This window comes from Amborella trichopoda, chromosome 7 (assembly GCF_054954075.1).
Source record: "Amborella trichopoda isolate Santa Cruz 75 chromosome 7, AtrichopodaSantaCruz75HAP2 v2.0, whole genome shotgun sequence".
Classification (NCBI taxonomy): Eukaryota; Viridiplantae; Streptophyta; class Magnoliopsida; order Amborellales; family Amborellaceae; genus Amborella; species Amborella trichopoda.
The window spans coordinates 8752489-8775345 of NC_142342.1; the positions used below are offsets into that span (position 1 = coordinate 8752489).

At 36.7% G+C, this 22857-nt stretch overlaps 1 protein-coding gene across 1 annotated transcript; it reads right to left on the bottom strand.

The window, feature by feature from the left end:
* Positions 1 to 9858: 9858 nt before the first annotated feature.
* On the bottom strand, positions 9859 to 20949 carry LOC18444136 (cytochrome P450 71A9). The gene is made up of 5 exons (XM_088872717.1): positions 20756 to 20949; positions 14022 to 14085; positions 11080 to 11431; positions 10753 to 10960; positions 9859 to 10587 (listed from the first exon to the last, which is right to left on the bottom strand). Exons 1-5 carry the CDS (start codon positions 20947 to 20949, stop codon positions 9945 to 9947), a joined length of 1461 nt encoding a protein of 486 aa, XP_088728843.1. The 3' UTR covers positions 9859 to 9944.
* Positions 20950 to 22857: the final 1908 nt, after the last annotated feature.

The window sequence follows — 22857 nt, forward strand, 5'->3', positions numbered from 1 at the left end:
CGTTAGCCCCTCCCTCTCTTACTCTCTCTATTCTCTATCCCTTTTTCTCTCTCTACAAAATAAGCACCAATGGCATCCCCTGAAAACACCAATAGAGAAGGGCAATTGAAAATGGGTTTTCAGAAAATGAAAATAGAGTTCCAAGAAAAAAAAATGGGGCACCAAAGAAAAAAGAAGGGGAGAAAAAAGATCCTGAAATGCAGACTAAAAAGTTACCCTTCGTCTGTATTAATGGCCTGATCACTCAAGCTCCATCACATTAGAACCAGATCAGCTAACCTCCCTTTCCCTCCCTCTATTGATTCTAGACACTCTGAAAACCTAATTTCTTTAGACATGGTTGCACCATTGTAAGATGGAAAGCCCCACGTTGAATTAGGTAAAAAGAAACCACCAAACATACCTCCAGATTTAGCTATAGAGGTTTTCATGGATTCGATGCAATATGTTGACGGTGAATGGAGAGGTTAGAGAGACAAGATAGAAAGATAAGAAATAGATGGAGAGGAGAGAAAAAGATAGCATGATGGGTGACTCCATCTTGGGTTTTGCTTGTGGGAGGAAAGCTGATGGAGCCAAGGATGAAGGGAATGAGGAGGGAAGAGAGAGGAGAGAGTAAGAGTGCATGTTGGGTAATTCTCTCGAGAAGAGTGAGATGGTGAAAGAGAAAAAGAGGGGAACGAAGGGGAGTTTGGATGTTTAGAGAGAGGAAGAAACCGCCCAGATTATTGAAAATTGGACAGCAAACTTTAAACTTAAAAAATTTATACTCCAAACGTCGAATAGCTTCTTTTCATTTAAAAGCATAAATCTACTTGTCCGGTGTTCGGTTTATTAAACAGAAGTAATTTGGAAAAAATAAATTCAAGGAAGGGGTGCCTCTTGTAATTTGGGAACAACGTGTTTTCATTTTGTAATTAATCCCCACCAATATGGTCCGTACGTAATTTTTTAAAAAAAAAAGATAAACGAACAAAATTTCATGTATGTGCCTCAAAACAAGTGTCCGAAGTGTCCAGTTTGAAGCCATCATATCCATGTGATCAAAATCTCAGAATACTTTTTTCTTATTTTTGAGGAAAATGCTTTAGCCGCTGATCAGATGTTAGAGTGTATCCCAAAAATTTGAGATATAAAAATCCTCCTAAGTGGGATATAAAAATCCTCCTTAAGTGGATCTCGAGTAAGCATTATAGTGTGCTCCTTACGGGAACACATGCGACTAACATGTTATGACATGTACGGACATATTTTCTAATTTTGTGAATGCTTAGCGTTTAACATCCGTGATATTTACTTCTAATATAAAAAACGAATAGTTGTACGTTGTAAGACTATTCAATCGAAATTTGTTAGTAAGATTATCATTAATAATTATGAAAAGTTTATATAGAGCCGAGGTTCTAAACAATCAAATTAGAGTGCGTATCAAAAAATTTTCTAGAAGACGTTGTTTTGATGCTCAAATATCCTCAAATTGATCATCTCCATGTCAAGATGCATGGACATGAGAAAAAAATAGATTTCAACTTTTGGAAATAGTTCATCTTGTTACATATTATTGGACAATCAATTTTCAAGATTTTTAAATTTTCATAGATCTGTTCGATCTATATTATTTTTGAAGCTTTTAAATTTTATAATTAAAAATAAAAGTATATTTTAAAACTGTCATAAATGTTTTTAGTATTGAAACCACATTTCTCAACAATATTAGAAGGTGCGCGTTACTCTAATTGTTTAGAGGCTCGGCTCTATACAAACTGCACCCTTTAATTTAATTAATGAGAAGCTCGTCTCCAAATATTTCACCAATAAAAAAATTATTATTATCATCATAGACTTTTTCCCATAAATCAAGAAATAAACAATTTAAAAGAAGAGCTCAACTCCCAAAAACACAAAAAAAACAAAAACAGGCGGACGAGAGCAGCTGCTATTATAAAGAAGTTCCAACAAAAGCAAATACAATTTGATATTTCCACATGCTGGACTTTTTTTCAGCAAGACTCTGAATATAAATACCCCACCATCGGTAGAGCCAATATAGCATTGAAGATTTTGTCAATTTCAGCAGTGTTTAATTACTCGGGCTAGCCATCTCGTACTTGCCCGAGTAACCCGCCCTAGAAACCCGAGGATCTCCAATTAAGTGTTCAACTCAAGGATGTTAAAAAAATCAAAAACATATTATAAAAATTTCAAAAATAATGAATTAGAATGTTTTGGGAAAGCTTTATATACTTCCCAAACTGTATATCCAATTGTCCGATGTGAATGGACAACTAAGATGTATTCAATCACAATGTTACGCTTCTACACTGTTTCATTTTTATTTTTTTACAAAATATTTTGACACCAAATTTTGAGCATCCACTCCTATCTTGAACGCGCACTTGCAAAAAAAAAAACCCAATAAAATAAAATTCCCCTAAAATTTTATGGGTGTTTTGGTTATTTTATTTTTCAAAAATATTTTTAGTACGTCCTGTTGAGATGATGACACATACCAAATTTCATATTCACATGATTTATCAAAAACAAATTAAAAATAAAATATTTTGATGCATCGGATCTAGATCAAATGGTTAGTGCTCACTTGATCTAAATTGGACGACTCGATGGGAGGGAACATGTATAACTTCTATACTGAAGGAGAAGTGTAGAAAGCTTTCTCGTATGTTGCTTATATTTTCCATCATTTTGGCGACAATTTGAAAGTATTTTGGCTATAAATATTTATTTTTACATTTTTCTTTCTTTTTGGATTATTTTTAAAATACCCCCATTACAAATTGAATGTTTTAAATGTCCATTTTTCAATACTTTTTTAACCTCAATTAGGTGTGTTTTGTTTAACTCTACTTCAACTAATTTTTGGATTTTTGAGTATTTTTTATTTTTTAAAACATTTTGGTCTTGGCTAGAAGTCGGCCCAACTCAAGCCGAGTTGCTTGGACTCGAGCCAAGTACTCAGTGGCGACTTGGGCTAGGCACCTAGCCCAAGTCACTTATTCCAACACTGAGTTTCATTACTTGCATGCTTACTCTCCTATTCATGTTTTTTGTTGTTTTTTACAACATTGTCTTTTACTTATTTTTTTCCCTTTTTTAGTTGGTTAATGTCCAGTTGTCTTAATTATAAATTTTTTTGTCTTTTTTTACTACGTTCAAAATTTATTAATATTAAACCAGATTACAAAATAGCAAGGACATCATTAGCAGTCACAGGCGTGACTAGAGTAACACCCCTTTTAGCTAAGGAATCAGCCAATTCATTGGCCTCCCTATACACATGAGCGAAGGATATGGTCAAAGAGGACATCAGCTCAAAGATCTGAATCCCGAAGACTTTAAATTTCCAAGGAAAGCGTTGCATTTTCTTACACCATTTGATCACATTCATCGAATCCCCTTCAATGATAACACCTTCCACTGTATTTCTTGCCGCTACTAATTTTCCGGCCATGTAAAATCGCAAGAAGTTCTACATGATTTACTGTTGTAACTCCACAAGGTCCAGCATATGCTACTATTACATGTTCTTGCCAATCCCGGATAGCACCACCGAAACCAGCTGGACCTGGGTTGCCCAACAAACTCTCATCAAAATTCAGCTTTAGCACTCCTCGATCTGGTGGTTTCCATGTGGTACAAGGTCTAATATTTGGCACATCCAATTGAAAAAGATTGGAGAGGTTAATAAAAACATCAACCTTAGATAAACCCCTTCCTTCCTTGATAACATCTAACCACGACCATAGAGCGTTTTATATTATTTAAATACCCTGACATAGCTACAAACTCTCCCTTCAAAGGTTCTTCGATTTCTCTCCAACCATACTTCCCACAAAATGACACCGCGATGAATCTTCCAAATAGAACTCCCATTTTTTGGTAAAGGCGTCTCAAGTTGAGTTATCAAGTCCAAAACATATTGTATTAAGGTTAGGTTTATCCCCAGCAATTGAAAGCACCACCACCAGATTTTGGATATAAATGAACAATGTATAAATAGGTGTGCCCCACTCTTGCCATCTTCCTTGCACATTAGGCATACATTTGTGATAACCTTCCATCTTTTAATCTAGTTATCAATAGTTAGGATTTTATCTTGGGTCACAAACCAAATGAAAACTTACACTTTATGAGGAATATGTCATATCCATAACTGCATTATATTCGGAAGAGACTAACGCACTCTGTAAAAGAAAAGTAACCTATAGACAAACTTAAAAGATAATTGGCCTTCATTTTCAAATTTTCAAACTACTTCATCCCCATAATGCTGCCTAATGAATGTTTGCTCAAGCTCTTGTAACAGTTTGAGAAGTGGTAGATAAAGATAACTATGAATTCTGTCATAAGGGAAAGTGATATTCCAGCTAGCCTTGTCGTCTCTAACTTCCACCAACTCTGCCATTGTTGCCTGGGGGAGATTGACCTTATCAAACAAGAGGGAATAGATATATTTCAATGGGTCATCTCCCAACCATTTATGGTGCTAGAATGAAACGAGCCAGCCAACCATCGAACATTGTGATCTACAATCTGTTTGAGGGCATAAATATCTCCCCATATAGGGGAGGTACTCTCCCTCCCCTCTCCTCTATTTATCCACATCCCAAAACGATCCACACCGTACTTTGAGAGGAGCATTTTACACTAAAGCTACTCTTTGTATATAAGACTCTGCCACCACCATTTACATAGCAGTGTTGCATTCATTAGCGACAGTCTTCTCACCCCTAAGCCTCCCTCTCTCTTAGGTGTGGAAACCTTGTCCCACTTAATGAGGTGATATGTTCTTTCGCCTCCAAAGGCGGCCCATAGAAAATTACGTATCATACATTCAATACACCTTGTCACTACCCTTGGCATTTGCAATAGAGACATTTGGTATATTGGTAGATTTGCTAAACAAGAGTTTGGCAAGGTAACATGGCCCCCCATAGATAGGTACTTTGGCTTCAATCGATCAAGCTTAACTTGTACCCTTTGTATGACATAGTCCCAAACAGCAATGGGTAGGGTCCCATTTGAGATTGGCAAACCCAAATATTTGAAGGGAAACTTGTCGACCCTACACCCAAATCTCAACACTAAAGTTCTAACCAGCTCCTCATCACAATTCACCCCAATCATTGCCGTTTTCCCAAAGTTAACTTTCAACCCCATTAACACCTCACAACAAATCAAAACCTTTCAAACTTATCAATTTGCCCTCTATTTGCATCATAAAAGAGCAATGTATCATCAGTATATTGTAGATGAGAAATTTGAAGACCATTATGAGATGCCCTAAAGCTTGAAAAATGCCCTCGATCCACAATATTTCAAATCATTTTACTACAGTATTCTGCATACAAAGTAAAAAGAAAGGGTGATAGTGGGTCACCCTGTCTCAAAGCCCCTAGAAGCTCTGAATAAGCTTTTCGGGCTTCCATTAATGATAATAGAGAATTGTGTCATCGAAAGACACCCAAAGATCCAATTTCTCCATCTATGTCCAAAACTCATATGTTTCATAACCTCTAACAGTATTCACCATTCCACTTTGTCATAAGCTTTCTCCAAATACAGCTTAATCACTACACCCGGTCTTCTACTTAACAGTATTAAGTGGATACATTCTTGAAGAATTAAGACACTATCTGAAATCAACCTCTTTTTAATAAAGGCCGACTGCGTATCCGTGATAAGCATAGGGATGACCGTTTTCAATCTTTCAGCAAGGATTTTAGCCACAATTTTATCAAGGCTTGTGAGGAGACTGATTGTCCTAATATCTAAGAGGGAAGAAATAACAGACCTCTTAGGAATCAATGCTCTAAAAGTAGCATTTATACCTTTAAAAAATTCCCCCGTCTTCATGAAATCCGTTACCATCTCCCAAGGAGTTTAAACACCGCTTGCTTTAATTCTTCCATCAAAACCCCTATTTCCAGATTGTCCGCTACTGAGGAGGGGATAGGCGCAAAGGCCAGCCTGGCCAATTTGGGCTTGAATGGGATTTCTGTGGAGAAAGCTTTATGAAAATGAGGCAGAATATTGTTCTCCCATGCTATGCTATCAGCAACCCCAAGAATCACCAGACCAAACATGTCATTCTGTCTCCTACGTGCACTAGCTATAGCATGAAAAAACTTTGTATTACGATCTCCTTGTTTAATCCATTCAAGCCTAGACCTTTGTTTCTAATAAATCTCCTCCATTCTAGTAAGGGCATCCAAGGACGACAACAAATTATTTCTCAACCCCAAATCAGCCTCAGACATGAGGCTCGATTGTTGAATGTCTTGATCCCACCTCTGAATGTCACCAAGGACATTATCAATTTTTGTTTTAATCGAATACCAATTCTCAAATCTCCATAGCACCAATTTATGTTTAATATTGAGGAGCTTTTTATGAAGCTGAAAATCCATCGACCCAAAGTTAATAGAAATCTCCCAAGTAGCTTTAATTAGGTCAACAACCCCCGATTCATCTAACCAAACTAGCTCCAGTCTGAAAGGCTTACTCCCACTATTACTTAAACTAGTATTAAGCAATAAGGGAATGTGATCAGATGAAAGTCTTGACAAAGCTTTGACAGTTGTCAGAGGAAAGGCTTTCATCCAATTCTAGGTCACCAAAAATCAATCCAGTTTCGACATGATCAGATTATTATCACTTTTGTTGGACAAAGTAAATTTGGCCCCTGCTAAAGGCACATCAAAGAGCTAGAAGCGTTCAATACAAGAATTAAACAGTCGCATCATAAATTAATAGCAATATTCGAGGAGGTCTCATTTGGCCAACAAATGAAATTAAAATCACCACCAAAACAAATTGGCACATTATGAGAAAGCAAAATATCACCAAGATCATTAAGAAAAGCTTCTTTGAGAGAAGGTATCACAGGGCCATAGAAATTAACAATACCCCATGACATTCCATGAGATGGCCCTTGTAAGAAAATAGCCAGAAATCTATCCCTTCTCTCAATACTCACACAATGAAAATAAAGGGGATCCCAAATAATCCAAAGACCCCCTGAAGCCCCTATAGCATCAACACCCTCAAACTTAACTGGCCCATGCCCTCATATCTCCCTAACCAAAGCAAAATTTGGAGCATTTGTTAGTTTCTTGCAAAATAACAATATCAGGTCTATATTTTTGAACTAACAACTTGATATCACTTCTATGTTTGGTGTCTCCCAGACCTCTAGCATTCCATGAAAGAATTATCATTAAGGGTGAGAAATAAAACCTAGCCCCTCCATGAAGGAACCAAAATCAACACCAGCGGTAGAGACCATATCTTCGTCTTGATAGTCACTAGAGCTTTAAGAATCACTACTCACTTCGATCACTACATCTTCCTTGAATCCTATACCCTCCATTGGCTTAGTCCTCAGTCTCTTAGTAGCCAGCCGGGCTGAGAATCTGACTGCACGATTCTCCTTATTGGGTAAGCCTGGCATGGCACTCGTTGTCTTAGAAGGCGCCAAGAAAGAGTCTTTCGCGGCCTCCACTTTCCCCTTCTTTGTCACACCTTCATCTTCTCCTTAAGGGTTTGAAGTACCACAACTAAAGGAACTTCAAAAGAGAGATCACAATCATCAATCATTGAGGCCAATTGCCTGTCTTCAGTAACAGCCTGACGCATTCCACCAGAAGGATTAGCGGTCGACACTTCCAGATCTCCAAAAACACCTATCAGCGCTTACAGCAACAGAGCCAACAATACCACCCGACTCCTTCACTTCATCAACCATCATCTTCAGTGGTAATTCCAAACTCACAGCTTCCCTGTCGTTGACAAAGTGCAGGAGCAAAGGTTCAGGTTGTGGAAACATCTCAATTGGTTGTTCCCAGTTCGCTTCCACCATAGCCATGCCCTCCCCTTCCAACATTATTCCATCGCCAGCTTCCACTGCATTGATATCATCCGCCATACCCAGCTTCTGCTCCTCATCATTATAATTAAGTAAGGAAAAAGCTGGCATAAATCCACTAGCCTGTAACTACATATAATCCCAACGGCCCAGATTGAATTTGGGCTGATCCAATAATCTTGATTGCATTTGGTATTTTAATTTTAATTTTAATTTTAATTTTTTTTATATAAATCCAAATCACTTGAAAGTTTGAGTGTGTGTTTTTTAAAAAATGGAGAATCTAATAAAAATATTAAGAAATTTTTTGTGAAAACTACATTGACCAAAATACCCCCAAAACATTTCAGGGATATTTTAATCAATTTATATCTTGTGAAATATTTTTTTAATATTTTTATTATATGCACTTTGATGAGAAGAATAAATGCCTAAAATTTTGGGTAGAGTTGTGGCGATCAAGACGCATTTGTTGGATCCGTAAGTCAATTTTCGGCAATCGATGGCCGAGATGATAAGTTTATAATGGGGGCCTTTGCTGATCTTGTAGTGAACTTCATGTTAAAAAATGCTAGGAAGTCTGAGTTGACCGGTGATTTTGGGGTTGATAGGACGGCCGAAATTTGATATTAACAATGATTACTGAGTTGGTGAGTCGCAGGGATATAAGTTTTCCAGCGAGTTTTACTGGTGAGGTAGTAGTGAAATGGGAATGATATTTTACCGGTGAGATAGCTGCCGGGATCTAAGTTTTCCAACGAGCTTTTCTATAGAGAGAGAGCTTGGGCACAAGAGAGAATGAAATGGGTCATTCAGAGAGAGAGGGTTTGCGCATAGATGGAGAGAAGAGTGCCTAATTACACGTGAGTTCTAAATATAGGGGAAGAGAGAGGGTAAGGGCATTTTAATCTTAAACTAGTTGACTTTTTGACGGCTAAATACAAAAAAAATACAGTAGCATTGGGGTGTAGGGTGTGATACTAAAAGTATTGGAGGCTAGTATGTTTATAAATTTAATTTTGGGGGTATTTATAATTTTTTAAAAATTTTAAACTAAAAAAATAGTCCAAATCAAGTATACCTATAAACACAAAAAAATCCTGAAAATAAAATGTCTAGAAAATGTATTGCAAGATGTGCTATTTTTAATATTTAAAATTTTTGTTTTTCTATAACTATACATTCGACATCAAGTTGATCACATAAAAAAAAGCCTTTTTTGATGTGTTTTTTGAGGTTCACTTTAATTTTAGAACTTAAGGCGTCAACACATTTTCCAATAGAAAACTACAATTTGATTTCGATTTTCTAAACACTTAATGTGGTTGCCAAAAATGGGAGGTCGTATTTTCAATTTCAAAATGTTAAATTTTCTCTAGCACAAATACGATGCATTTATGTCTGGGACATTTCCTGCTAGCTGGAGGGGTTCACCCATGGAATTTGGGGTCAAAAATATTGCTAGATAGGTTTTCACCTCAGGGAATACACCCTTCAAACATATGTATTCTCCGAAGAAAGTTATATTAGGTGTGAACCTTGTACTATAGAAGTAAAGCACACTTCAAAAATCCACCAAAAAAAGATATTTGACATTGGAAAACCATCTAACTTGATCATCTCGATCTCGAAATCAGATGGATTCACATTTAGTATCGCCATCTCTTGGAACACATTGTTATTGAGCAACTCAAAATCAACAATGTGTTCCAGATGATTATGATTTCTGGATGTGTGTCTTGGTAAGGTTGGAACATATTTTTATTGAGCAACTCCAAATCAACACAAGCACGGGCCGAGTCTGTCCCATGAATCACGTTTTTGAAAACTGAATCAAAATCGTTGTTTGATCAGTTTTAACCAGTCCATTAATATATTATATTTTACAATTTTTTTTTTTTTTTTTTTTTTTAAATGTCTAAAACCCGAATTAGCCTTGACCGGAATAAACCCTTCACCAGTTCAATACCCCATTTGATCATGATAACACCGCATTTATATATATGAAACACCCCTTAAAGTGTCACTGACCGGAAATTCAAATACATTGACATCAAAATCAAAAACACCGTGGAGTAGCAAGAAGAAAAAGAGGATGTTTCCTCTGTGTAATCCCATCAGATTCAGCCATGTCTAGACCACCAGGGGGAACCTCCCACTCAAAATGGTTGATCAGATTGGCCACCGTGAGCGCAACAGTGTGTATAGCAAATAAATATCCAGAGCAACTCCTTCGTCCTGCCCCAAATGGTATGAACTCGAAATTTTGCCCCTTGAAATCGATTGCACTACTCATAAACCTCTCTGGCAAGAACTCCTCTGCTCGATCCCAGTAATCGGGATGTCTTCCTATGGCCCAAGCATTTATATAGAATCTCGTTTTTGCAGGGATATCGAATCCATTGATCTTCGTAGTCTCCCTTGATTCTCTTGGAACCAAGAGGGGAGCAGGTGGATGCGACCGAAGGACCTCCTTGATTACAGAGTGAAGGTATTCCAACTCGGGCAATTCATCTTCAGAGACATTGAGCTTGCCTTTAACCCCCATAACTCGATGCAGTTCCTCTTGAGCTCTCCTCATTGCAGCCGGGTTCTTTAGGAGCTCTGACATCAACCATTCTAGAGTTGTTGCCGATGTCTCTGTTCCTGCTGCAAACATATCCTGCGCGGTAGGAGAACCTGAGCTAGTTATCAGACCAAGGCTCTTATATCAGGGAAAACAAATTTTTGGGTGGAAGATGACCGGTATAATAGCTTTGAGGTTATCCATTGTGAGAGGAATATCCAGGCTATAATCCTTTTGAGCTTGCAGTAAAATGTCCACAAAGTCTTTGTTCGCAGTTGTTGGCTCAAGAACCCCTTTGTACCTGTGGTTTTGAATCACTTCGTCGAGGAAGCTGTCCAGCTCTCGAAAGTTCTTCTTGATCCTGGCCCGAATTCCAGTGAAGACATCCACCCACCCCATTGATGGAAATAAATCAGCAGCAAAGAAGCTTCTCAATATGGAATTCAATTCCTGTACAATCTTGTAAAGTCTGTATTCAGTTTGATCTCTTTCAGAGTGGCCCAGAGCCACTTTACAAATTATGCAGTTAGTCAAAGTATAGAACATCTTACTCAAATTCACAAGGTCACCATGAGACAAACCAGAGATGGTACTAACCATGGAAGCCACCTCGTCTTCTCTTACTGACTGGAAGCTCTGTACCTTCTTTGTACTGAGCAGCTCAAGAACGCAAATCTTTGGAATCTGTCTCCAGTACTCGGCAAAAAAATCACATCAGTTCCACCATAGAAGAGTTTCTCAGTAGCAAAGGGGCCATGTCTATTTGCAAAGACCATGTCTTGGGTTTTCATTACCTCCTTAGCAGTCTCTGCAGAGGAAACCACAATGGTAGGGACTCTACCCACCTTTATGAACATGAGTGGACCATACTGTTGCGAGAGGCGAGCTAGGGATTGATGGGGCAGCTTCCCGAGCTGATGCAGGTTCCTGATCACCGGAAACCGGCGTGGGCCTGGTGGCAGGTTAAGACTTCTAGCTTTCTATCGAACAGGATTTGGATCACTGCAAGAATGGCTGCGAATACAAGGAGCCATACCCAAAAACCGGTCATTTTTGTGCACAATAGTTCGTTGGAACTCTAGCGCCCGCCTGTTTTGATTGCTTGATTTAAGTTACTCCAAGACTTCTTTTTGTTAGGGTTGATCTGTCAAATTCAAGCTACAAGAGGACTTTTTCCAAGAGGACTTTTTCTCTTTCTTTTAAAAGGATGGTTATATGATTGGTGGGTCTTCTCCAAATTTCGCTACAAAATGATTTATATAATAAATATTAAAAATAAAACACTCTGAGCGATTTGACACTTGAGAGACAACAGATAACGTTGTAAACTCAAGTCAGCCCTCTAGTCAAATCTGTCCCATATACTTTATATGCGTGTGGGATCTATATAAAACTTCCCCATTACGAAAAAAAAAAAAAAATTATTACAGACCATGTTGAGAGAGTCATTTATAAAATGGAAACACATTGTTCCTAAATTAGGGATAGCACCTCCTTGTTTTTGTTTTCCTTACCCCCTTTCCGGTAAAGACCATGTTGAGAGAGTCATTTATAAAATGGAAACACATTGTTCTTAAATTAGGGATAGCACCCCCCTTGTTTTTGTTTTCCTTACCCCCTTTCCGGTAAACCAAATACCATAAAAGTGGATTTTTTGTATTGAAATGATGAAAACCCAAATCATCATCCATAGCCCCCCCTTTCTCTATCTCTTTATTCTCTATCCCTTCCTCTCCCCCCGCTCCATTTTAGCGCACCTCATCGTTAGCCCCTTCCTCTCTTTTTCACTCTATTCTCTATCCCTTTCCCTCTCTCTCCAAAATAAGCACCAATGGCATCCCTCAAAATACCAATAGAGAAAGTGCAATTGAAAATTGGGTTTCAGAAGATGAAAAGTTTCAAGAAAAGAAAATGGGTTCAAAGAAGCAAGGATGAAAAACATGAAGGTGCTGAGATTTACCTTTCGTTTTTATTAATGGCCTCATCACTCAGGCTCCATCACATAAGAACCAGATCAGTCAATCTTTCCCTCCCTCTATTGATTCTAGACACTTTGAAAACCTAAGTTCTTCAGACATGGTTCCACCATTGCAACATGGAAAGCCCCACGTCGAATTAGATAAAAAGGAACCACCAAACACACCTCTAGATTTACCTACAGAGGCTTTCATGGATTCGATACAATATGTTGACAGTGAATGGAGAGGTTAGAGAGAGGAGAGAGAAAGATATACGAGAGATAAAGAGGAGAGAAAAAGATAGCTTGGTACGTGGCTCCATTTTGGGTTTTGCTCATGAGAGGAGAGCGGATGGAGCCATGGCTGAAGGGAACAAGGAGGGTAGCGAGAGGAAAGAGAGAGAAGAGAGAGAAAGAGTCCATGTTGGGTAATTTTCATGGGAAGAGAGAGATGATGAAATAGAAAAAGAGGGGAGCGAAGGGGCTTTTGGATGTTTAGAGAGAGAGTTTAGAGAGAAAAAGAAGTTGTCCGTTGTATTGAAAACCGGACGGCAAACTTTAAACTTAAAAAACTTAAAGTGCTTTATGGTATTTCGAATACCGGACAATTTTTTTTCATTTAAACGCGAAAAACCCACTTGAGAAATAACCTTTCTATATTTTAATTGATTAATAATATTACAATACAATTGTGTATTTATAGAGAGGGTACAACCAATACTTACTAAAACTACATGATATAGTTTCTATATAGGTATGGATACAATTTCTATTTAGGTATAGTATACAATTAGACACTGACAGATCTCAATATCTAATTGCCATATCAGTTGTAGTTACCATGTTTGTTCACACTCCCCCTCAAACTCGAGATGTTTTGAAAGGAATCATTGAGAGTTTGAAAAGAAAGAAAAAATGCGGGGGATATGACTTAGTGAAGAAATCGGCGAGTGGGCACATACGGTAAAGAAATTGTGCCTACGAGATATTCTTGTCGAACATAGTGGCAATCGACTTCAATATGTTATGCGTGCTAATGGAATTTTAGATTTTTATAAATATAAATGCCACTCTGTTGTCATATTAAAGCGGAGTATGAGTGAAGATAGTGGCTCCCATGTCTGTGAGTAGCCAACGTAGCCAAACAATCTCGTGGTGGTTTGTGCCATAGCCTGGTATTCAGCTTCCATAGTTAATTGAGCTATGCGTTTCTATTTCTTGCTTTTCCAAGAGATAAGAGAATCACCAAGAGAAATGCATAATCTTGTAGTAGATTTGCAATCACTCGAATTTCCTGCAAAATCTGAGTCGGCATATTCCCGGAGCTCAAGGGAGGTAGAAGAGGAGAAGAATAAGGCTTGATGACGGGTATCCCTGATATAACGAATGATACGCAAAACGACAACAAGATGTACAAAACACGGGGCACTAAAAATAAGACTAACTATATGTACTGCATAAGTAATATCGGGGCATGAATTGGTCAGATATATTAGTTTTCCAACCAGTTGCCTATAAAAGGTTGGGTCAAGAAGAACTTCTCCATCTGTAGCCCGAAATTTGGCATTGACTTCAAGAGGGGTATCAATTTTCTTTGTATTATGGAGTCAAACTTGAGAAACAATCTCTGAAGCATATTTTAGCTGTGACAACAGATAGCCACGAGGAGAATGGTAACTGTCAATCCAATGAAATACCGCAAGAAACCAAAATATTTCATTTCAAAGGTGTTACTGAGCTTCTGTTTGATTTTATGAATTGTGCCAGATCATTACCGGAGATAATCATGTCATCCACATATAGTAGTAAAAGAACTCGTCCTTCAAAAATCTCAGATATAAAGAGTGCGGGGTCATGATGACTTTGTTGAAATCCAACTGAAAGAACTTCATTACGAAATTTTTCAAACCAAGAGCGAGGTGCTTGTATGAATCCATATAAGGCCTGTCGAAATTTACAACCGCGTTTTTTGGAATCTACAATGCCAAGAGGTAACTTCATATATACTTCCGTATCAAGATCACCATTGAGAAAATAATTTTTGACATCTAATTGATAGAGAGGCCATTGTTGAGCAGAAGCTACTGAGATTAGTGTACGAACTGTAGTCATATGAGCGATAAGAGCAAAAGTTTTTGCAAAGTCAATGCCATACTACTGATTGTAATCTTTTGCCACCAGGCGGGCTTTGTATCGTTCTAGACTACCATCTGCGTTGCTTTTAATTTTATATAACCATCAACAACCTACAGTAGTTTTTCCTTTAGGGAGAGGTGTCAGGCCCCAAGCATGCATACGCTCGAGAGCATTCAACTCATCAGTCATTGCTTCTTTCTACTCAGGTTGACTTGCAGCGTCGTTATAAGTCAAGGTTCAGAAAAAAGAGTGAACAAAGGCAAAAAATGCTTGGTGCTGAGGTAAGAAGGTTTCATAGTGAGCAAGTCGAGGCGCTGGAACAGATACCCGGGTGCTTCGTCTAAGAGCAGGGAACAAAAGAGGATCAACAGGTGCAATATTCTGATCAAGACTGTCAGCATGAGATGGTGGAGTTTCGTCCTAGACTTCAGAAGGAGGGATTATGAACAGAATCAAAGAAGGGGACCAAGAAAGAAAGGTGAGAGGGTGAGGAATTAGTTTTATTATCAAAGAATGAAATGTGCTAAAAAAACACCACATGTCGGGATACCCAAAGTCTTTTGGTCATAGGGTCATAACACCTATATCTTTTTTTATGATCAGGGTAACCAATAAAGCAACATTTGACCATCTTTGGAGATAACTTATATCTTTCAGTTAGTAGTAACAAAATAAAGCAAGTGCAACCAAATATATGTAGGAGGAAATAATCGCATGGTCGTGTAAATAATTTTTGGAAAGGTGTTTCGTCAAATAAAATGGAGGATGGCATGATGTTAATGAGAGCGATTGATGTGCGAATAGCTTCTGCCCAAAATTCTTTTGGGACAGATGTAGAAAAAAGAAGGGATCTTGTGGTTTCCAATATATGATGATTTTTACGTTCGGCAACACCATTTTGTTCTGGTGTATAAGGACAAGTTTTGTGGTGTTGAATGCTATGGTTAGTAAAAAATTATTGAAGTAACCCATTGATGTATTCCTATCTAGAATCTGAGTGCAGAGCTTTGATTTTAGTGAAAAATTGGATTTCTATATAAAAATAAAACTAAGTGAAGATTTTAAAAGATTCAGTGCGATTATTTATAAAGAAAACCTATGCAGAACGAGTATGATCATCAATAAAGATTACAAAATAGCGTAACCCTCATTTAGATGGAATAGATGCAGGACCCCACACATCAGTATGAACAAGATCAAACATAAAAGATGAAACAGTCTTCGAGAAAAAGGTAAAGCATAAGATTTAGCGAATTTGCAAGTTGCACAATGTTGGACATCAGTGAAACAATTATTTCTAATAGTACCAAGCACATTGCGGAAAAATAAAGACTGTAAACAAGAAGTAGAAATGTGAGCAAGAAGTTGATGCTATAGAGATGTGTCATCAACAGTAGGAATAACATAGACAGAAGATGTTGGCATATGCAGATAGTCCAAGTAATACAAATTTCCAACTTTACACCCAGTCCCAATCAATTGCCCTAACTGCAGATCATGTATGTAACAAGTAGAAAGAGAAAAAACAACATTACAGTTTCAACAAGTAATCTGACTAACAGACAATAAATTCATGGCAAGGGAAGGAACATGGTAAACATTACAAACTCTTAATTTACCAGAAGAGTCAATGGTAAGAGATATGAAGCCCATTTTTTACACTTTCATAGTTGCTCCATCAGCAGTATAAATAGTATCAGAAAACGACTAACAATTAACTAGGATGGACTCATTGGAGGTCATATGATGAGAAGCTCCTGAGTTAATCAGCCAAGAGGTAGAAACGAAGTTATCTGAAAAAGAGGAAGTGGGTTCAGAAGCCAGGTGTGACTGTGAAAGCATAAATTGCACTTATTCCAGTGTAAATATCATTGTTGGTGAAACAAGAGTATGATTGGGACCTGCAATTTGAGTTGGTGGGTACTTGAGCAATGGTTGACTTGCATCAACAACAACAGCGAAGATGGGTTTCTTCTTGTTAGGGCTGGTGTACTTGATGTGTCCCAGTTCTTTACAACAGTTACATTTGACATATGTCATATTTTGGGAGGGACATAGTACAAATTACGTTGATTCTGTTTAGGCATATATGATCTCTAAGGTCGGGTTGCCGCAGAAACTGTTTCTCCTTTAAAACTTGAATTAAAAGATTTGATCTTGGTTTCTTCAGCAATTAGCTCAGAAGGGTCGATTCAGAGTATGGAGAGAGCTTTTATGGACTAGGCCATTTCTGACACTCTCAAACTCTTGACGGAGTACTATTAAAAATTCAATAACTTGAGATTCCTCTCGAGATTTGGCAATTATTTTTACGTTAGGACCATCTTCAATCGTAGGTTCCATAAGTGCTAGAGCATCTCAATGTGTCTTCATGGAAGAGTAAAAATCCCGAATTGATTGCTCTCCCTGTCTGAGGGAGTGAAGTTCCTGTACTAGCTGGTACTTTCGTGCCCAATTAGTCTGATTATAAATTTCCTCAAGAAATATCCATGCTTCTCGAGCAGTTTTGAAAATGCTTAGATTGATCCCTATATTACTTTTAGATGAGCCCATTAACCATGTTATAATTCGAGCATTATTTATGCCCAAAATTTTAAATTTCAAAAATGGTTAAAATCAAGTAGATCTATAAACATATAAAAATCTTGGAAATGGACGGTGTAGATAATATGTTGTAAAATGAACTATTTCTGAGACTTAAAATCTTTTTATTTTCCATGTTCATACATCTCGATGTCAAGATAATCAATCAAAACGTTTTTCAACATTAAAACTATCTTTTCCGATGGATTTTTGATGTGCATCCGTAGTTCTACATTATAAGGTTGCATACTTATATAAATTTTTTCCTTTTACTTACGATCACGTGTGTTTTTTATGGATATTTTGAAATTTAATCAGAAAAAATGATTAAAATTTTAAATAGTTCATCTCTCATACATATTTAGATAAGGATGTAATTTTTATACAGTTGTGACCTTAAACAATCCAATTAAGGTACACCTCTAAATTTTATCATAAAATATAATTTTGGTGTAAAAAACTCTTAGGAAAGCCTTATAACCCATTTTCACCTCTAATTTGAATCTTTAAAACTCTGAAAATGGTTCAAATCAGGGAAGTCTATAAACATATGAAAATCTTAAAAATAAACGATCTAGATAGTCTGTTGCAAGATGCATCATTTTTGGAACTTTAAATCTTTATTTTTTTACATAATCATACATCTAAACATCGATATAATCAATTAGAGAGTTTCTCAACAACCCTTTCCAATAGACTTTTGAGGTGCTCATAAGTTTGTGACCTTACATAAACTTTTTCCTTGAGATAAAATTTTCATTTTGTCAATATTTGGTGGCTGCTACCCCAACCTTACAAATGCACATTTCCCACTATTAAATGGGTGGTTAGTCAATGATAAATAAGTGATATGCACCGTCCAACGTTTCTCACATTTGTTTTATAATTCTTCATACTCATCAATACCAATTGACAATCATATTAAACCTTCCATTTAAAGTGGGAAAGAGTATGATATCATGTACTTGTAATGACAAATAAAATGGAAATAGCAATTCTTATAGGGAAAAGTTTATATAGAGGGAAGCTCTAAACAATCAAATTGGAGCCTACCACAAAAATTTCACGAAAGGAGGTTGTTTTGATGCTCAAATATCCTCAAATTGATCATCTCAACATCAAGATGTATGGACATAGAAAAAAATGGATTTCAAGGTTTGGAAATAGTATATTTTGTAAAGTATTTTTGAAATGTCAATTTTCAATATTTTCAAGTTTTCATAAATCTGTCAATCTACACAATTTTTGGAGCTTTAAACTTTATAAATAAAAATAAAAAATATTTTAAAACTATCACAAAGATTTATAGTATTGAAACCACATTTCTCAACACGATTTCAAGGTAGGCTCTCATTTGATTGTTTAGAGCCTAGGCTCTATACAAACCGCCCAGATTGAGTCTTGGTCGATCTGATAGTCACGATCTTATTTCGTGTTTGAATTTTAACTTTTTTACACATATCTAGATAACTTGAAGTTTTAGGTATCCATTCTTCTCATCAAAGTGCACGTAATAAAAATATTTAAAAATTAATTCGCAATAAATAGTTGACCAAAATACCTCAAAATCTTTTCAGGGGTATATTGGTCAATTTATTTCTTGTAAATTATTTTTTTGATATTTTCATTAGAGTATCCAAATTTTGAAGAACACAGGCCTAAAATTTCAATTTATTTAGATTTATAGAAAAAAAAACATTAAAATTCAAATATGAAATGAGGTCGTGACCATCTCAGATTCAATCTGGGCTATTGGGCTCATATAAACTCATATGTTCATATAAGCTAGTGGGCTAATCTCAGCATTATATATATATATATATATATGGAAAATACTATGTAACACCTATAGGCGAAAATAAACAGCTATTTCGCCTACCCCTGTCACCGGCCAAAGTTCATCGCGCGGTCACAATTGTCCGGTAGTGTTTTATTTTTCATTTTTTCATTTTTTACAAATCAGAATGACCTGAAATTTAGAGTGTGTATTCATTAAAAATAGGGAAATATTTTAAAAATATAAAAAATATTTTACATAAAAAATTTGACTAAAATACAACCAAAAAATTTCAGGGGTGTTTTGGTTAATTGTTTTTTGACGGATAATTTTTTTATATATTTTTATTAGATGTGCCTTAGTAAGATGTACATATCCTCAAAATTTCAGGTCATTCTGATTTATAGAAAAAAAATGAAAACTAAAATACGACCATACAATCGTAACCACGGGATGAAATTTGGACGGTGATGACAGTATGCGAAATTACTATTCATTTTCACCTGTAAACGTTGGGAAGACTTTTCCTATATATATATATATATATATATATATATATATATATGAGCAATGATTTCATGCAACTGTTGTATCGTAATATGATGCATGATGCAACAACTTTAAAAAACCATCTTATGGCCATTTGTTTGATCCAAAATTTGAAATGTACACTCTTTTGATTCTAATGAACAATCACAAAGAAAAGAAAAAATTGAAAACACAACCTAGAAAGTATTTTTTTAGCCCAATTAACATAGGCCGTTCATTTTGGTGAGATACTTAGATCTAGGCCTTAGAAGGATTTTTGTCATTTCTAATTTTTTTGGATGGCTTTATTATCATTAGATGAACAATGCTAAAAAAGGAAAAAATGATTTGGAGTTTATAAAGGCTAAGATCTTGAAATTCACAAAATGAATGGTCTAGATTCATTTTTGGAGGGACTCATTTTGACCATATCTAGGGTTCAAATTGAATTATTTTTTTTGGGGATTGATTACTGAGATAAGAAGAGTGTGTGTGCAAAATTTGAAGTCATACAAATACCACAAACATGATTCTCTAGAAGTGACGTTGCATTAGACTATGATACAATCGTTGCATTGGATCATTGCTCAGAGCAATGATCCAATGCAACGGTTGTATCATAGTATAATGCAACGACACTTCTAGAGAATCATGTTTGTGGTATTTGTTGTTGGGATATGGATATCTTGGGTTCATATTGATATACATCATTATGGATATATATGTATATACCTCTTGATAAGGTGAGGTATCTAGAAGATAGAGACCAAGTTACTTGGTCATCAAGTTATCATACTATATTTATCTCATGTAATTATGTGATTGTCCTCTATATATAGGAACTTATTGATGTAAACATTCATCCAATATAATGAAAATATAGCCGGCTTTGAATATGTGGAAGTAAGGGTTCGGCCTAAACCACATAAATATTCTCTCTCCCTTCTATGTTCTCACAATCTCTAACATGGTATCAGAGCAAGGTTCTTCAACTTCATATTCATATCTGACGTCATCGTAGCCGCTCTACCTAGCCTATCTGCATTATCCGAAAATTTCAATACCCTCTCCCCCTGATGAGCGATGGTCTCTCTAGCCTATCGCTCATGGGCGAATTCTAGGGTCACGGTCAACTTAATCCCTGCTCTGGCTATTTGGGCCAAAATTTTGTGTGTTTAAGCTATTAAAAGGGGCAGCATCACTGGAAACAGTGATAACACCATTGATCTCACCATCTTCATATAATGGGGTTTCGGTTACTATGGCAGTAAACACCTTTTCTTAAAGGGGAACTGACCTGACTATGAGTGGCCCATGCTCAACCTCTCCATGATCCTCTCTACAAATCCATAGTGCCTCTCATCGATGAGAAGCTCCATGGCCCTCTGCCCGATGGCTTCGTAGTCCATCCATGCATAGAGGTTCTCGACTCCTCGAATAAAAACCCAGCAATATAGAACCTCCCCTCTCATCGGAATCTCGTCTTCTCCGTCCACTGGAAAACCACCTATCCCCATTTTCTGGCTACTCCCTCTCCGTCTTTAAGCTCTGGAACTGCTCCTTCAACTCAGAGTGGCTCCTCTCCAGCTCCCACAACCGCTTAAGAAGCTCCTGGTAATGCCCCGGGTCGTGGGTCGACGTCGGCAAACTGTTTCCTCTAGCCAGAAAGCGGTTTTTCGTTTGGTACTGTCGGCTTTCCTGTGGCAAGTCGGCCATTTGGTCGGAATTGTTGCGTGTGAGAGGCGGCATCGGGTGGAGGTTTTAGCAAATACGATGTCAAGAGAATATGCTCCAGCACAAAACTGATCGGTGGTGATCTCGCAAGAAAGAAAAAAGTGGTATTTTTTTTAATTATCTAGAAGCCCAATTTCATTAGCATTTTTTTTTTTGATACGATTGTACTCAAAAGAAAAAAATTTTATTTTGCAAGTTGGGTGTTTCTTCGCATCCACACCCAACTTGAGGGGGAGAATAGGAGATATGGAGATGATATGAGGAGATGAAGATGATCGAATTTCACAGTCTTAGTTGTTGATCAAGAGTTCTATCTCCAGATGAGGAGATGAAGATGATCGAATTTCTCGATCCTGGTTAATGATCAAGCTTTTCGTTCATTGATTTTATTTGATGATGGCGTTTTCCGGTGCTCCATCATGTGTGATGATTGTCGAGTGTTTCGTTATCCGATCTTGGATCGTTCGAAAAGAGAGAAAGAAAAATGCTTTTCTTTTACAGAGACAAAGCCTCTAGAAAAAACAAAGAAGAAAAACTTTATCTAGAAAAAAGAAAGAAGAGAAGCCTTTGAAGAGAGAGATCTTCAAAGGGATGTTTCGAAAAGAAAGAAAGAAAAATCATTTTCTTTTAGAGAGAGAAAGCCTCTAGAAAGAAGAAAGAAGAAAAGCCTCTATAGAGAGAAATCTTCAGAGAAGAAAGTAGAGAGCCTAATAAATGTTGTTTCTTGAAAGACGCTAGAGAGCCCAAGAAAGGTTGTTTTTTGGCAGACGCTACAGAGAAAAAGTCTCTAGAAGAAAATAGAGAGTAGAAGAAAATTGAGAGCCCAAAAAAGGTTGTTTCTTGGAAGAACATAGTAACATGTGATTTTTTTTGGCAACTTAATCTTGTTCAAACTCCAACTGCTTTGTGTGCATCTTGAGTTTGAGATGGAGAGTTGGGATATAGATATCTTGGGTTCATATTGATATACATCATTATGGGTATATATGTATATACATCTTGATAAGGTTAGGTATCTAGAAGATAGAGACCAAGTTACTTGGTCATCAAGTTATCATACCATATTTATCTCATGTAATTGTGTGATTGTCCTCTATATATAGAAGAACTTATTAATATAAACATTCATCCAATATAATGAAGATATAACCGGTTGGGGCTTTGGATTCGTGGAAGTGAGGTTCGGCCTGAACCACGTAAATATTTTCTCTCCCTTCTATGTTCCCACAATCTCTAACATTTGTATGACCTCAAATTTTGCATGCACACTCTCCTCATCTCAAAAATCAATCCCCCAAAAAAAAAACCTCATCTCAATAATCAATCCCCCAAAAAAAAAAAAAAACTTCAATTTGAACCCTAGATATGGTCAAAATGAGTCTCCTCCAAAAACGAATCTAGACCATTCATTTTCTGAATTTCAAAATCTTAACCTTTATAAACTCAAAATCATTTTTTCCTTTTTTAACATTGTTCATCTAATGATAATAAAGCTATCTAAACAAGTTGGAAATGAAATAAATCCTTCTATGGCCTAGATCTAAGCATCTCACTAAAATGAACGGTTTATGTTAATTGGGCTAAAAAAGTACTTTCTAGATTGTGTTTTCAATTTTTTCTTTTTTTATGATTGTTCATTAGAATGAAAAGAGTGTATATTTTAAAATTTGGATCCAACAAATAGCCATAAG

What these genes read in the sequence shown, in the direction of transcription:
- LOC18444136 (XM_088872717.1), bottom strand. Translation starts at nt 20,949, where the DNA reads ATGGGGATAGGTGGTTTTCCAGTGGACGGAGAAGACGAGATTCCGATG. An exon ending in GTAGAGAGGATCATGGAGAG is followed by an intron (nt 14,086 to 20,755) that starts GTTGAGCATGGG and finishes TTGGATTGACAG; the next exon opens with TTACCATTCTCCTCGTGGCT. An exon ending in GAAGTGATTCAAAACCACAG is followed by an intron (nt 10,588 to 10,752) that starts GTACAAAGGGGT and finishes CTGATATAAGAG; the next exon opens with CCTTGGTCTGATAACTAGCT.